The sequence below is a fragment of the Mus musculus genome, chromosome 14, assembly GCF_000001635.26.
Source record: "Mus musculus strain C57BL/6J chromosome 14, GRCm38.p6 C57BL/6J".
NCBI lineage: Eukaryota > Metazoa > Chordata > Mammalia > Rodentia > Muridae > Mus > Mus musculus.
The window spans coordinates 123,293,542-123,309,341 of NC_000080.6; the positions used below are offsets into that span (position 1 = coordinate 123,293,542).

A 15,800-nucleotide genomic window follows, 5' to 3' on the forward strand; every position below is an offset into this window, starting at 1 on the left:
AGAATGAAGATTTCATGACTTGTCATTGTCTTGAAGCACTATTAGTGGTCACCACCCAAACATGTGGCATTTGCAAACCTGGCTGCCAGGTTCCTGTTACCAAAGCTTAAAACCTTTCTGTTGCCATTTCCACTTTCCTGCAAGTATAGATGCCTGACAAGTCAAAACTTTCACAGGGTCATCAACTTACTGGCTTTGAACTGTAACAACTGAGTTCTTACTCTGACTACTAAGAAGTGATTCCTCCACTTGGGTCATAGAAAGATACTTAGCCATGTGCCAAATAAACCACCTACAAGTGAGACATTTGCACATGTTTTGTTGCATTTTAACTTTTAAGGGAACAACAGCAGATGCTTTTATGATATGGAAGAGGAGGTATTGAAAATGCATTTTTTGCATAGCAGAGTGATTTAGTAGGTTCTAACTTGCTACACTTTGCTGAAAAAAAATCATCTAAAAAACAGTTTTAACCCCTCCCCCCAAATAATATAGCATTTCAGAGAGGTACATGGGTAGAAAAATACTGAAATCAAGGGTTGTTATTCCTGACAGTGGGTAGAATTATAAAACCTTTTTGTTTGATTTTTGCATTTCCTAAGGGTTCTAAAATAAGTATTTGTCAAATGGAAAATGTCATTTAAAATGTGTATATTTTATTTTATTTTCCAACAGATTACTTATACCACTCCTAAGTCTTTAATAGTCAAAAAACACCTAAGTTTGTATTCATGATTTTATTATTAAGACATCTGCTTGGAAAAATAAATAGGAAGACAAATACATTCTGACCTGTTAATGTTCTCACCATACTTTACGGTACCAAACAGAACAACTCCAGCAAAGGCATAGCACAGCAGCAAGAGAAACATTCCTACGATGATAAAAAAGCTCTTGTACATGCTGACAACCACAGTCAGAAGGAGCATCTTTAATGTCACCTGCAGATGAAGAAGGGTGTGGAATCAGGGCAGATGGAGAAAGACAGGAGGTGGGAGAACAGTCATTTCAAGCTGTAGAGTACCTGGCTGGTGAATAATATATAAGCAGGTTGGCTACATACTGATTCCCAAGTACATCATTTGAAAGTTGTTTCCTATTAGATATTAAATCTAAATATTATTCAAAAACCATCTGGCATTGTGAAATCTTATTCATACGTCAAACAGTTCAGTCACTCCAGAGAAATTAATTAAATTAACAACACAAGCTTTTTAGACTTCAATTTCCTCTTCTTTTGCAACCTAGACATCTATAAAGTCAACACATTGTTGGCCTATAGCAAGTAAATTTACTTTTCTCCTACAGACTTCCCAAAAACCAAATGTAATAGTGGTTTAATGCTAAATAACCACCAATTGCTAAACCTTCCAATTACATGGATATATGGAATCCATATGTGAAATAATGATAATTACAAAAAAGAAACAATACTTCTTAAAAATGGACACCACAGGTGTGTGTTTGTGTGTATAAATGTTAACAAGAAGTACAAATCAACCAAGAATAAGGGAAACATTATTATCAATTATAAACCTTCAATGTAATAAAGTTAATTTAAAAACACACATTAAGTTATGTTAGGAATGACATTGGCTTTTGGTTCCAGATTCAACACATTTTCTTTCATTTATGAATAAGTTTACTCAGCAAATATGATTAATAAAATAACAGGAAACATAGTCTAAGATAATTAAGATACTTATTCAATGCAATATTTAATATTCATTAGTCTTGACTTAGGATGTTTAGTACTTTCCTGAATATATCAACTAGGTTGGCTGAGTTCTGCTGGCATCAGTGACTCAATGCTTATGTGACATTTGAGAGAATTCTGCATGATAGACTTACATGCTTCCCACAGATGGAGAAAAATCTAAAGACAATCACGCAGGCTCCCATCATGTAGGTGTATGCATTCTGAAATTTAAACAGAAGATTTTTTTTACAATTTTCACAAACGATCTTGCTATGGTTTTATTTTAAGTATTCTGAGAAGTCTAGTGAATAATTAGTTTAATAAAATGTGAAAATTCCTATAAGAAAATTATCTGAAATTGAAAAGGTCACTGCAAAATCTCATGAATAAGTATTAGATTTAACATTGAATCTCAAACAATACTTTAGGTTTTGTTTTGCTCAACTGAATTCTGTATTTTGAAATTCATTTCACATAAAGCAGTAATAAGCTCTTTTGAGGATAGGGTAAGAAATGTACAGGGTGACCATGAAGGGGGGTTGGGGCTATATCCAAGCTGGTACAAGTCTTGTCTAACATGTATGAGGCCCTGGGCTCAATATCTCAACGTGTAAACCCAGTGGTGGTGATGTCTGTAGTCTCTGCATTTGGGAAGTGGAGCAGGAAGATCAGAAATTTAAGGTCATCCTTGACTACATAGTGACTTCAAGGCCAGCCTGGGCCTTATTTCAACAACACCAATGCTTGGAAGCAGTTTTTTTGTTTTGTTTTGTTTTTTGTTTTTGTTTTGTTTTGTTTTTGTTTTTTAAGTTCAGTTCAATTACCTGTTCATGAATCAAACCATTTTAGAAAAGCACCCCACCCCCAGCTAAGAATTGCATCAGTTTGCTCTTTCAATGTGTGCTTAGGGCCAGAGATCACCCTGTGCTTTCTGATTCACAAGGCTTCTTCTGAGAAACAAAGATGCCACTGGCCACAGTATAACAACAGTGACATTCAGCTGATGCCAAAGCATGAACATTCTCCAGGAGCTGCCTAGCCAAACAACAACAGTCCCAGATGGGTCCCTGGGAAGGGGGTCCACTGAGCTCCTTGGTGAGGCATAAGGACAAGAATGTGGGCACATAGCCTTGTTGGAAGGAAAGCTTTCCTTCTCAGCAGTCCACTGCAAAATATGGCAAAGAAGGATTGCTTTTCTCAGACCAGAGGTTCTTCTCAGGGGAAAAACACACGCAGTCAAGTGGAAGAGGGAACTTTTTCTATGGCTTAGAATTTCTTCTGTGGGGATATTTGTGATTAGGCCCACTGTATTTTTCCATCTAGTGAGTAGCATTCAGTCAAAAGTTGGTCTAGATAAAGTAAACACAGTTAGAACATGTTTTTCTGCCTTTTATTTCCATGTCAGTTCAGGATTTATTGTAGACACTATAAGTCTTGACATTCTAGAAGTTATGACAACCACAGCCCCTGGAATGATGACTGGATAGTTTTCACATGGACCCCAAAGTCCTAGGAAGACTTATGTTCCCACTTTGGCAAACCTTGTGTTGTATTGTCACATGCTGTGGCTCCTACTTCAGCCACAGAATCTTGCCTTTGTTCAGTTCCTACATCCTTTTATCCTAGCTAAGGGTGTATGAAAGGTTCTGTAAATGGATCCCAGTTGCTTGTGGGGGAAAATGCCTTCCAGGACCTCTTTGATGAAGCCATTGCACACTCCTTACTGTTGTCATGGACCATGGGATCTCCTTCATCTTTCCTAGTATACCCATAGTTCTTAATGGTTTGTGAGCACACAGTGAAGATCTGTCTAGCTTTTTAAGCTATAAAGTTTATTAGCTCAGTGAATATCTTTGTTTTGCTCATCATTATGTTCAGATTTTTGTTGAAGAAACTGAACATAGGGGCTTGAACTTAAACAACTTCTAATGCTGAAGACAATCACTGATTAAAGAAGACCACTCAATACGTGTATGAATACTGCAGATACATACTACAGCAAGTCTCTTTTGTTAGGTAAATACATACTACAGCAAGTCTTTTTTGTTAGGTAAATGGGCACTAGGAGTACTGGACACTTCCTGATATGCCTCAATTGTTAAAGACAATCGGAGAATGGGGAACACTGGTAATAGCAATCACTGGGACTATAAAATACTAATGAGATGATGATATTTATAAGTATTTCTTATAAACTGTTGTAATGCTTAGAGCATACATTGTAAGCCAGCATCACATCAGTGAGCATTATTTTATTTCCATTGAGCAACACTACTGTAAACTAAGTCTTGCCAAGTTTCCCATGGCTGTAGATTTGGAGCTAGACCTCAGACATATGAAGATTGATGGGTTCAGAGAATCAGTATTAGATGTCTGTGGCATCAGGGGTATGATAGATGCACTCCTGATCTAAAGGTGCAGTCTTCTGATTCTAGCCTGCTATGTGAATTTAGGCAGGTTCCGTCATCTCTGTGTCAGTGTTCTCCTTTGGTAAAATGAAGAGTTAAATGAGACTATCTTTAAGAGCCTTATTTTAGACTTATACACTCTAGGTCTTTGAAGATCCAGGATTTGCCTGTGTGAAAAGTGTAGGTGTATGGACATGTTCACGTCTATGTGTATGCATTTGCAAACCTGTCCCAGGGCTCTCACAATCAAAGCTGGGATTTAGGGAGTTTGACATAATGTCCAAGAGTGGCTGGTATGAAATGAAGAGATTGGAAAATGGCTTGAACTGGGGAAAATCTGGACTATCAACTAAAGTAAAGTGTAATGATGTGCCTACCAGCAGAGCAAAATGGAGCACCACCCACACAACACCAAGAGATGTCACCAAGAGATCATATCGGTTTCTTCTGCTTTGCCAGAATCCAGCTGGTGACATTGCTATAATCTTCATTGTAACCTAGAGAAAGCAAGCAAGGAGGGACACAGGGTAAGGGCTTAGGCATGTTTAAATCAATAAGATTTAATCATTTTACACACACACACACACACACACACACACACACACACACAGTTAATAAAAGAGTTAATCACAAATATACATCATTTTACAGCCAAGTAGCCTGCATATCTATTCTCCATACTCTTTCCTGTGGATTCATAGATAAATAGTCATTGCAGGTCATTTTTCTACCTTGAGTGAAAAACTGTATTTTGGGAAACATCAGCCAGTTTATAGCAAAATGATAATCCACTTGAATTTCAAAGTAGATTGTATGGCAAATAGATGTGACATGGTGACAACGTTTTAAGGTAATATTGTCTGGGCTGCTGGAATATTTACACAGTGTTGTAATCTGAATCTCTGAATAGCAGTGGTATATCCTGGGCTTCAAAGATACAAACTCTGTTACTAGGCAGGCTAATACTCAGACACAATAGGCAGACAGGAGTGTTTTAGTAGTTAGAAAAATTGGAAATATAAAGTGAAGTCTTTATGAAGTTAATCAGAACATCCAGAAAGGAGATGCGCCCTAAAAGGATGTGCCCTAGTCATGAAACCTACCCACCAAAGACTTTGAAAACAGGCAGGTGTGGCACTAGAAGTAGATGCCATCAAAAGGGGCTCTCATTCCCTTTTAATTGTCCCTAGCTTCCCCCAGAGAGACAGACTCATTACTGTACCTCTAAGACAAAGATGAAGGTGAAGACAACTGACATTGTTGCCAAAGGAACCGTCACAGGATCGTCAACATCCCACTGCAACCAGGAGAGCACAAGTGACAGTCACATCTACCAGATAGACTCTTCTCTCTCTCTGCTACTCAGTACATATGCCAGTCTTATTATTACTCATTTATTATTACTAAAGATCAGAGAGCACAAATGGCAATGTTTGCAATGCTCCTGGAAGCACCAGGGATGTGAAATCAATCCAGAAATCTCAAGGAGAAAACCATACCTTGACAGATAGCAACACAGACTGGGCCAGAACCAGCAATGCAATTGTCCTCTTAAAAAATGGATGCTGGGTTATGTCATACATTTTAGCTCTAAAACCATCATTATCTGAAAAAAAGAAAGAAAGAAAGAAAGAAAGAAAGAAAGAAAGGAAGGAAGGAAGGAAGGAAGGAAGGAAGGGAAGGAAGAAAGAAAGAAAGAAAGAAAGAAAGAAAGAAAGAAAGAAAGAAAGAAAGGTTTAGGTAAGGACGCTCTAGACAAGGCCAGGTTCACTTTCTTGTCTTTCACATTCTTTAATGTTCATCTTCAAGCCCATTACAGCCTTCCCTTCCAGTTTAATCTATTGTGAAGTGCTTTGGAGGAATGGCTGGTGCTGGATATCAAAACGACAGCACATAGCACCATCCGTATTGAAAGGAGAATCTCATCATTCGATTTCTGGGAGCTTAGTACATTTCCCTCATATATCTAAAAGGCAAACACAAATATATTTTATTTAAAAAGTCAGGTTTTTGTTTTTGGTTTTTTTTTTTTTTTCATTAAGGCTTATTCGGAGAGCACTGAAGCGTAGCCTTTGGGTGGCTGATTTTAATAGCCTTAAGGAGAGATCAGCAGTTTGGAGTCTGTTTCAATATTAACTTATGCACAACCCCCTAGTGGCCTCACAATTATTATTTTAATTTAAATCTGAGGTTCTTAGGGAAGCAGGAACACTAGTGCCCAACATGAATGAAATCAGAACATCTTTGATACCCGGCCGAGGAGGGAGATGAAGAGGCTGTGCGATCTTCAGTCTGCTCTTGAGATCTTCCCATCGTCTCTGATCTACCGTCAGCAGGGCTGTCCCCTTGGAAACAAAGGAAACAGTGGAGGGAAAAGGAAATGAGCAACGTGGATCGGATGACTTGACAGGCAGGACCAATGTGGGGACCTGAAAGAAAATAGTCTGCAAGAACCATAGTGGTTGGAGAGGCATTGTCAAAATGAGAAACCCATAGTGGTAGGCATTCCAACAGGGATGGGTGCATACCTGGGGCACTCAGCAGTCTCCAGGGGTGTGTCATTGAGGACCTGTAACATTTGGGCTTGAGAAAAATCTCAAGAATGTTTTCTACATACTAGCTGTGGCTAGTTTAGTTTTATAGTAGTCAATCAGTTATTTGGATAACTGCTGGAAGAGGGCATTTTGTCTTTACACATCTTTCTTATTTTTAAACAGTTCAATAGGTACAATTATAAAACTATTTTTAGTGGATAAGTCATAGAACTTCCCTTTTCCAGTAACAAATAGTATGATAATTTGCTAGATGTTATATGGCAGAGTACTTGACAAAAATGCACATAAATGATATTGCACTGTATTATTCTGCATTCGATTTATTAGACATTACAGAGGCAGATCTATAATGAGAAAACTAAGGTTGAGGGAATCTCACTCCCTTTCTCTAATTCATTCTGTAGAGATAACGACTGTCCCTTCAGGGACCACACCCCTAGCTTGTTTTTCAGAATTGTGTGCTTTCTGACTGTATAAGTACAGAAGGAAAAATTGTTTTTAATTTTTAAATTGGCAAGAGTTATATCAAGGTCAGAAACACTGCAAGAGTCTGCTCTCATCCTACCATGTGGGTTCCAGGGACTGAACGCAGTTCATCAGCTTGGAGGGAAATGCCTTAGTTAGAGCCATTCATCTGTCCCCCCCCCTTTTTTAAAGGATTTATTTATTTCATTTTATGTGTTTTGCATACATGCTATATTTATGGAAGATATGTGTGCAGTACCCATGAAGTTTAGAAAACTATGTTGAATCCTCTAAAAGTGGAGTTATGAATGTGTGTGTGTGCATGTGTGTGCGCATGAGTGCACACACACACACACACACACACACATAATTAGAATCCTTTATTTCCAACCAACAAATAAATCAAGTTTGTGCTATCTGGAAAAGTGGCTGCTAACTTCTACCTCCCTTTGGCATCTGTTTGGCCTGGCACATCATAATCCCAAACAAGCTGCCACTTCCTGACTCTTTTAGGACATAACTATGGTGTTGGAGGCAAAGAATCCTCAGTAATTCATAGCTATTTCAAGACTGGCAGTTAATTATACAGTTGGTTCCTGTTATTGAGCGTTGTATGCTGGGTCACTCATGCTGCTGGCTTGTGAGCTGCTCTGGAGCTCAGTCAGTCCTCTTGCATCCAGGGCCCTTTCAGGGACCCCTAACCACTTTGGACTGGCAGTACCTCATCTCTCTGGTAAATGTGCTGATAAGCTCCTTTCTATATTCTGGAATTCTCAGTGTCTGCTCCACCACATGGTTCAAACACATCTAAAAGGACACATCTTTCTCTTTCTGCCTGATATTAAACTGAACACTGGAGGGTTAGAGTGTCTCGTTTATAAACATGCTAAAAAGTAAAATAGAGAGGCTGGGTGACATGCTTACTGCTGCTCTAAGAGACCATCTTTCTGAGGGTTGGAGTAGTATTGGGGCCAAAGGGAGATTTTAAAATTGTAGTCTATGAAAGGCTGAGTGAAGTGAAATGCTCATTAGGTGCACATCAAAGGTGGCAGTTGACTAAGTTAGTGGCACTACACACATTGAGCCTGGGGACAGTGAATGATATAGTCTCACATGTAGCCACACAAACTAAAAAGCTCTGGCATGAACACATGGGAATCAGTCATCGCTGTGCACAACTGAACAGCAGGTGCTTCACAGGCAAATGGAGTGTTTCACTTTAGAGGTTTTAATGCTCTTACATTAGAAGAATCACCGACCCTGCAGTCATAGGAAAAAAGTCAGACTTTGGCCTCGAGTGGTGTTGTCATCCACAAATTGCAGCATCTTGAGAAATGGCAGAAGCTTCTTTATAGTGAGTGCCCAAAGCTTATATGCATTTCAGTGTGACTCTGCAGATAGAACTCCCAAGAGACAGTTTAACCAGCCTCGTCCAGAACAGTTGCCAAGGGACACTTCCCTTAAACGTGTACTCCATAGGAAACCACGTTGCTGTTTCTAACCATGAGTTCTGAATCCATCATGAGAGCTGTTAGGACTGAGGTTGCTTCCTGACTTCAGTAAGTATGTAAAATTTATATGGAGTTTGAAAAATCTTTTTAGTCTTTGAACTGTCCTTTACATTTTATATGGCTTCTACCTACCTTATCAAAATTCTGAGTTCATTCAACTGAGTGACAAAGAAGCAAGCACTCCACATTTTTGTAAAAGCAGTATGGACTGCCATCGGAGCATAACTTGAAACTATCATATTTTAACAACTCACTGTAAATCCTTCCCATCTAACAATAGGAAATGTGCTTCTCAACTGTGGGGAAATAAGGATAAATCTAGCAAGAGAATTATACTCCTAAGTAATGGACCCAAACCACTGCAGTGAGGCAGTTTGCAAAAGAGTTTTATACAGGTTAGTTACATGAGTCACATTACAACTTAATGTGGCTCCATGCCATGTATGAAACAAAAATTAGCTTAAAGCAAGGGCAAGAACAAAAAATTAAATCTGTGCTATTAATCTAAGAAGACTTACCTTGTTTTCATTGAAGTTAGCAATAACTACACCGACAAAAAGCGTCAGTCCGATCATGCAACCCAGGAATACGAAAACATGAATATAGATTCCGTGGATCTATGTAAATGAAAGATGTTATTTATCTGAGGCAATGGAAACCACCCTGGATGTATTTAGAAAAACCCCATGGGCTTGCTCACCGGCCCCACACGATGAATAATGACATCCCTCACTTCTACCCAGCCTTTCAAGGACAGAACTTCAAATAATGCCAGCATGGCATTTCCCACATTGTCGAAGTTAAAGTTCCGAGGATTTGCCCTGTAATTAAGAAAGAGGGATATTGGATGAGGGTCCAATGCACCCAGTGGCTCAATGCCTGTAGTCTTCTTTCTTTCCTCCCTCCCTCCTTCCCTCCCTCCCTCCATCCCTCCCTTTCTCTTTTCTCTCTCTCTCTCTCTTCTCTCTTTTTTCCTTTTTTCAAGACAGTGTTTCTCTGTGTAGCCCTGGCTGCCCTAGAACGTGCCTGTAGACCAGGCAGGCCTCAAACTCACAGAGATCTGTCTGTCTTTGCCTCCCAAGTGCTGGGATTAAAGACGTGTTTCACCACTACCCAGTCCTGTAGCTGTTTCCATTTCTGGGTGTAGACTCTTTAGTCTGGAAGATTGTTGGACCATGTAGCATTCCTTTGCTAAGTTATAGCAGTGTGCTAGTATGTCGTAATTTATTATTATGTTCTTTCTGTAATGATGGGTATTTTCAAATTAAAGCTAAAGGCTCAAATCTAGATCTAGTCCAAATGAAAGCATAACCCTCCACCTTGCCTTACAACACCACAAACTAGAAGCTAAATAACATTAGAGATTTGCATGATGGGGCATTGTGTTCTGAACATGAATTCTGAAGTAGTACAATTCCCTGTACAGTAGGTGTGATGAGAGCAGTGTTTACTGACTTGTTTTAAATGTCCTTGGGAAGGGTGATTCACCAAGAGGCTCCTGAGGCAGAAGGCACCACTCAGGGCAGTATATTTCCACCATACTCTCTGAGTCTTTTCCTTTTCAGTAACCTTGAGTGTTCTCAGTAGCCTTCTTGTGATGCCCAATACACAGTCTCCTGTCTACATCTATCATGGATTCATGATACCTCAAACACTTGGCCCCATCATCCTTCATTTTCTTTTGGGGGAAGGGACGCTCAATTCCATGTTTGTCTCAGCTGTGACTGTGTTTCTTTTTATTATCTGGTGGGTATTAGCTAACACAACACTTCTTCAGTGCCCTCATTCTACTCTCTTTAAGGAGAGGCTATTTTAAACAAAGATTTACCCATTCTGAGGTTGAAGGACAATAGAGCTCTGAGCAGTTGAATACAATTAGCTCCCTTCCTCCTCCTGTATTAGTTTTCATCTTTTTTTCCTATGCTACCTTATCTGTTGAAATTTAACCATTGTGAAGTCTCACTTTGGAGACGCATTTGGTTCAATATTTTCATATATCTTTTATTGTTCCTTAACTATAGGGACATTCATGAGATGTGTCTTTATAATCCATGGGGATATGATGAGAAAGTCTAAGACTACTGCTGGCTTGGTCCTCAGGCCTTGAGGGTGATTGGTACAGCATTTGGTACCAATGTAGAATCTCCAGTCACATACTCACATTTTAGAGTTCTGATTTATATTTTTGTATGAAAGTACAAATATACTATCTTGGAATTTTGCAATAATCTTTCCTTGGGGAGGGTTTCAATTACATTTCCTATCTCTCAGAGTAGACAGTGCTTGTAAGGACTATGCATATCCAAAATTTGCTTGCATAAGGACTTAAAAAAATAAAACCAAGAGAGCTAGCTCTCAGATCCAATGTCAATCTTTCTTACTCATCTGTTTTCTTTATGTAAAAGTGCTTTTGTAGCTAAATTTGCAGCAACTTAAACTACTTTCATGTCCCACATATTTTAGAAGTTAGAAAATGCTAAGAAAAATATTTTTAGGCTAAATCAAGAAAAACAAGACATGAAGTTGAAAGAATATATCATATTTTGAAAAGTAAGATGTTTCCAGTTCAATCATATGAAGTATTTGTTTATGCGGTGCTATCAAAATTGCCAAGTTTGAAATCTGATCTGTAAGGCCAGAAGGTTTCAGTAAATCCCAAACATAACCTGTCATTGCCATTTCATATGCTGCCCGTGTTTGAATCAGAACACTGTTTAAAACATTTTTTTTCCTGGTCTTATATATCTAAGTCATAAAACTAAGATTGATTTTCACTTTAGAATTTGGTCACTCTTTTGCCTCCTGAAGAACGTGGTTCAGCGTCCCTGTGATCAAGATAAAGCTAATGGATCCTCCCACAGGGAAGATGAGCACTCTGGGAAATGTGACCTAGGCTGCCCCTGGCCCCTTCCCATTGTTCCACACCTACCTTCCTTCTCTGACTCCTCCTTCTTTCCTACCTACCTGTCCCTGGCCTCTCTTTCTCCTCCCTAACCACACATTCCTGACCCTTTCCTATTCCCTATCCACCTGTCCCTAGACTCTCCCTCTTTTCTACCTTTCTTCTTGCCACTTCCTTTTCCTACTCACCTGCTGCTGGCCCCTCCCTTTCCTCACACATTTCCTTTAGAAAGCCATTGTGCTTTCTCAGCCTTTGGTTTGGCACTAGACATTTTGGATTAGGGGCTTCTTCTATATACCATTTATTTTAATCTTATCAAGTCTGGGTGATTCAGAAGAAGAACATATTTATCTGAAGAGAGTCTACTGAGTTAGTCTATCTCCTGAATTAGATTGTGAATATTTATGTCTTAATTTTAATTACCAAAGCATTTCACTAGGCATATTCCCAGATATAAATTATTTTCTTAATTATAAAGATTTATTTATTTATATGGTACACAATTGTCTTCAGACACCCCAGAATACGGTATTGGATTCTATTACAGATGGTTGTGAGTGACGATGTGGTTGCTGGGAATTGAACACAGGTCCTCCGGAAGAGCAGTCAGTGCTCTTAACCACTGCACTGAGCCATCTCTCCAGCCCCAAGAGACTTTCTTAATTATAATTTAGATGGAATGAAAATAATTTTTTTCAGCTTTTAACTCTAATCATATAAAAGAAGGAACATTTAAAAACTGTTATAACTACTGTTGGCATTTACTAAATTGGAGAGTTTTTTCACAATGAATGAATCCAAGGTACAATCCAGGACAAATGGGCAAAGATTTATGTAATGATGTCCAAATGACACATTTATATTTTTGCTTGGGGTTTAAAAATGTTGAATTTGACATCATCCCCCAGTAATAATGCAATATTATATTTAAACTAAAGTTGATACAAAAAGCCACATCTAGTAGGTTTTATGGACAAGTTGAATAGAGCACTGTATAACTGGAGACATGTTTGTTTGTCTCTACACACTACCTTCCAGGGAGCTCTGGCTCTCATCCTGACATCTTGAGAGGCTACAAGGCTTTTTGATCAGTTTGTCATAAGGTTAGATAGAACCTGTCTCATGGGGATGTGGTTCAAAGCATTTGACCTAGACTTCACGTCCTAATCACCTCAAGGTCAGAAGGAACATTAGGGATAATCTCTATGTTCCAGAGCCGTGTGGAATCATCATCAGTTCACCCGATCTAAATACCTTATTATGATCCATCACCTTGCTCACACAAGGACTAAAATCCTTAGAATAAAGGAATGAGGGATGAGTGCTATGGTGTCCTCACTTCTCACTTGCTTATGCCCACTTTCATTGGAACAGGGAAGCCACCATATAGCCTTTTCCCACAATTTTCTTCTCTTTCTGCCTTTGACTACCCTTGATATTTCCCTGTGTGTATACCCCCATATGGTGTTGCATGGCCTCTCCTCTTGAGACTGTTAGCTTTTCAATGATGTTTATCAACTGATCAACTGTCCTTTTTATATTTCGAATTTCCTATTAGTACCCTGCATTTTAAAACAGGAATGCTCAATTGCATCATTTCTGTGGCGAGTCTCAGATCTTGCACCTGAGAAACACACCAGGGCTTCTCAAACCTGGTTTGAGAAACACACCAGAGCTTCCTTCAATGGAACCTTCCTCTCCCTAGCACATAGCTACCCTTGTACCAGAGTTCCATACAAGATGGTCCAGACCAGGTGGATCTAAGCAAGGACCACATCATCTTTCAGGTAAATGAGATAGTCTGCCTTGCCATATGTGGAAAGGCCTGAAGCCTCCCGCTGTTTTGTCAAGCTCTTAATACTAAGCGTCCTAACAATGGGCCTCCTTTAACTTGGATGGGGAACACCTTGGGCTTTCCACATAGTGAGAAGTGAGGGTACCATTACACTCTCCTCTTGACTCATTTACTCTTAAGATCTTATGTTTGTGTGAGCAGGGTGATGAAGGGTGATAAGGTCTTAGTAAGTTCTGGGGAGTTGCTGTCTTAAGAATTAAGATCAGCTTTGAGGCTTTAGCCCAAATCCCAAAACATCAGGAGAAAAAAAATCCCATTTGATGTCTTGGTATAAATAAGTTATTTATGGTATAATGAATTTTCGTCTCACCAAAATAAACCTTTTATGCCTCTTCAAATTTTCATTTTAATGTAAATTAGACCACTTTTATAGGTGGGTATTGGGATAAGACTTTCCCTATGAGTTAAGTCCAAATTCCCCTTCACCACGCTCAAGCCCTACATCCTAAATTAACTGTTTTCCACAGTTGTTGGATGCTAAAAAAAAAAAAAAAAAAAAAAAAAAAAAACCAACCCAATAACAATCTATTGAATTGCTCATAAAAGTGAATTTTTTATTAGAGAAATGCCAAAGCAATATAAAAAAAAATGAGCCAGGGCTATATCTGGGTGAAATGTTATTCCTTTGAAAAAGTTTTGATGAGTAGAAAAGAAAGTCACTTATGACAAAAACAGGGTTTCTGTGGCTCACTTATTAGCCTAAGAGATAAAAAGAAAATTTAAAAAGGTAGTCAAAAGGTCAAGTGAAGTCGATAGAATACTGGGTTTATCAATGAAGCAGAAAATTCTATTCATAATCATTAATACACAGATGAGAAAGAAGGTACTGAGGAGGCCCCACCTTTGGTTGGAAATACTATAAAACTCATTTCCCAGAAAAATTGATTTTAAGAAAAGAAATGGGTCTAATCAACTATGATACAGAGTGTTCATCTCCAGTATTTCTGCAGTGAAGATCCATCAGTGTGAATGGGTTTTGTAATTGAGGTAGCTTTATGATTTAGAATTCTCAGTAGCAGTTATGAGGACATCGGCCTCTCTTAAAGATACAAGCTCAGAATGAGTTCAGCTTCAACTTGATTGGAGAGCTTTCTTTTTAAAGCCTCATTCATTTTTAAAGTGATTTGACTCCAGATATGTATTTTAATTCATTTTTAAAAGTATTATTAAGGAAATAATAAGGAAGTTTTACAAAGAAACATGAGAGTCAGTATACTGCTTGGTTCTTATTGGTCTTTAAAAAATGCTATAACCCAATGCCTTTTCCTATATTATTTAAATTAATTTAATATTTTAAACAGAATTAGTTTAGTCTCATACAAAATTATGCTGGTTTAAACTTCAAAATGATTAAGTGTAGCATTCCTTAGGGCAAATTTCTGACAAGCTTACCAAACACGGGGCACCCAAAATCCAGGTTTTTTCTCTCCAGGTCTTAGTTTTAAATTTAAGTTCTTGGACACACTTACATTAATTCTGAAGATGCCATTACAGTCTTCCTAAAGTAGGAAAAAGAAAGGAATAGGGGACCTGATCAGAAGTGAACTCAGAGAAAAGATAGGAGTCATCTTATGTATTCTATGCATCTTAAGGGAGGTGAAAGCTGATGCAGACCAAAGGTCTAAATGCAAAGAAGTCACAGAAGTGGCCAAGAAAGATGCTCATTAACATAGGCCACCGGGGAAACTCAACTCAAACCCTCTATGAAGTATTCATTCACACTCACTTAGAACTTCACAGTGAAGAGTTAAAAAAGCAAGTGCCAATAAAGCTGTGGAGAAAAGGGACCACCATTCTTAGAACTGATACACACCAAAGGGTAGGGATGGTCAGTGTGCTGCAGCCTCTGTTGGAAATGATTTGGCCTTCCCTTCAGCAGTTGCACAAACAGTGTATGCTATGCTTTGGATATGGTTTCAGTAGTTCCCAGAGTATACAGTGAGAAAAAAAAAAGGCCCTAAAGAGCTAAGACCTGGTGTTAGGTAGTTAGATCAGTGGTGGGGTGCTGTTTTCACAGATGTACATGCTAGCTAATTCCTGACATCTAGTTTTGACAACAAAATGCTGTGTTATCACAATTTATGCTATCATAAATTACCACAGCATTTTCCCAGTCTCTGGCTTGCTGTCTTACTCTCTGATGTCTCTCTTACACATTCTCACTATGTCATCTGCCATTATGTAACTAGTTAAGAGGGCCCTGACCAAAGGTGACAGATGGAGCTTAGGGGACTCTTAGTTCCCATATCTGTTGTCAATTAAACCCTTCCTCTTTAAAAAAAAATCAACATCAGGTATTTTGTTGTGGCCATAGGAAACAGACTAGTATATTATATGACATAGAAAACATGTCTATAAAAAGAAAAAAAAATCCGTTACATGGATGTCTATACTGATGACGTTCA

The 15,800-nt window shown here is 38.6% G+C and overlaps 1 protein-coding gene across 7 annotated transcripts in view; it reads right to left on the reverse strand.

The window, feature by feature from the left end:
* The window catches only part of Nalcn (sodium leak channel, non-selective), a 351,653-nt gene that overhangs the window by 17,864 nt on the left and 317,989 nt on the right, over positions 1-15,800 (reverse strand). For 6 of the 7 annotated variants that reach the window (XM_011245094.3, XM_030247866.1, XM_017316063.2 and 3 more), the window contains 9 exons: positions 14,788-14,894; positions 9,339-9,459; positions 9,157-9,255; positions 6,359-6,452; positions 5,607-5,713; positions 5,330-5,404; positions 4,485-4,604; positions 1,852-1,920; positions 793-941 (listed from right to left, as the gene is read on the reverse strand). In XM_011245094.3, the coding sequence (XP_011243396.1) occupies positions 793-941; positions 1,852-1,920; positions 4,485-4,604; positions 5,330-5,404; positions 5,607-5,713; positions 6,359-6,452; positions 9,157-9,255; positions 9,339-9,459; positions 14,788-14,894 (941 nt within the window). Of the gene's footprint in view, positions 1-792; positions 942-1,851; positions 1,921-4,484; positions 4,605-5,329; positions 5,405-5,606; positions 5,714-5,776; positions 6,074-6,358; positions 6,453-9,156; positions 9,256-9,338; positions 9,460-14,787; positions 14,895-15,800 lie in introns of those variants that run through there. The other variant, XM_017316066.2, reaches the window with a different exon arrangement.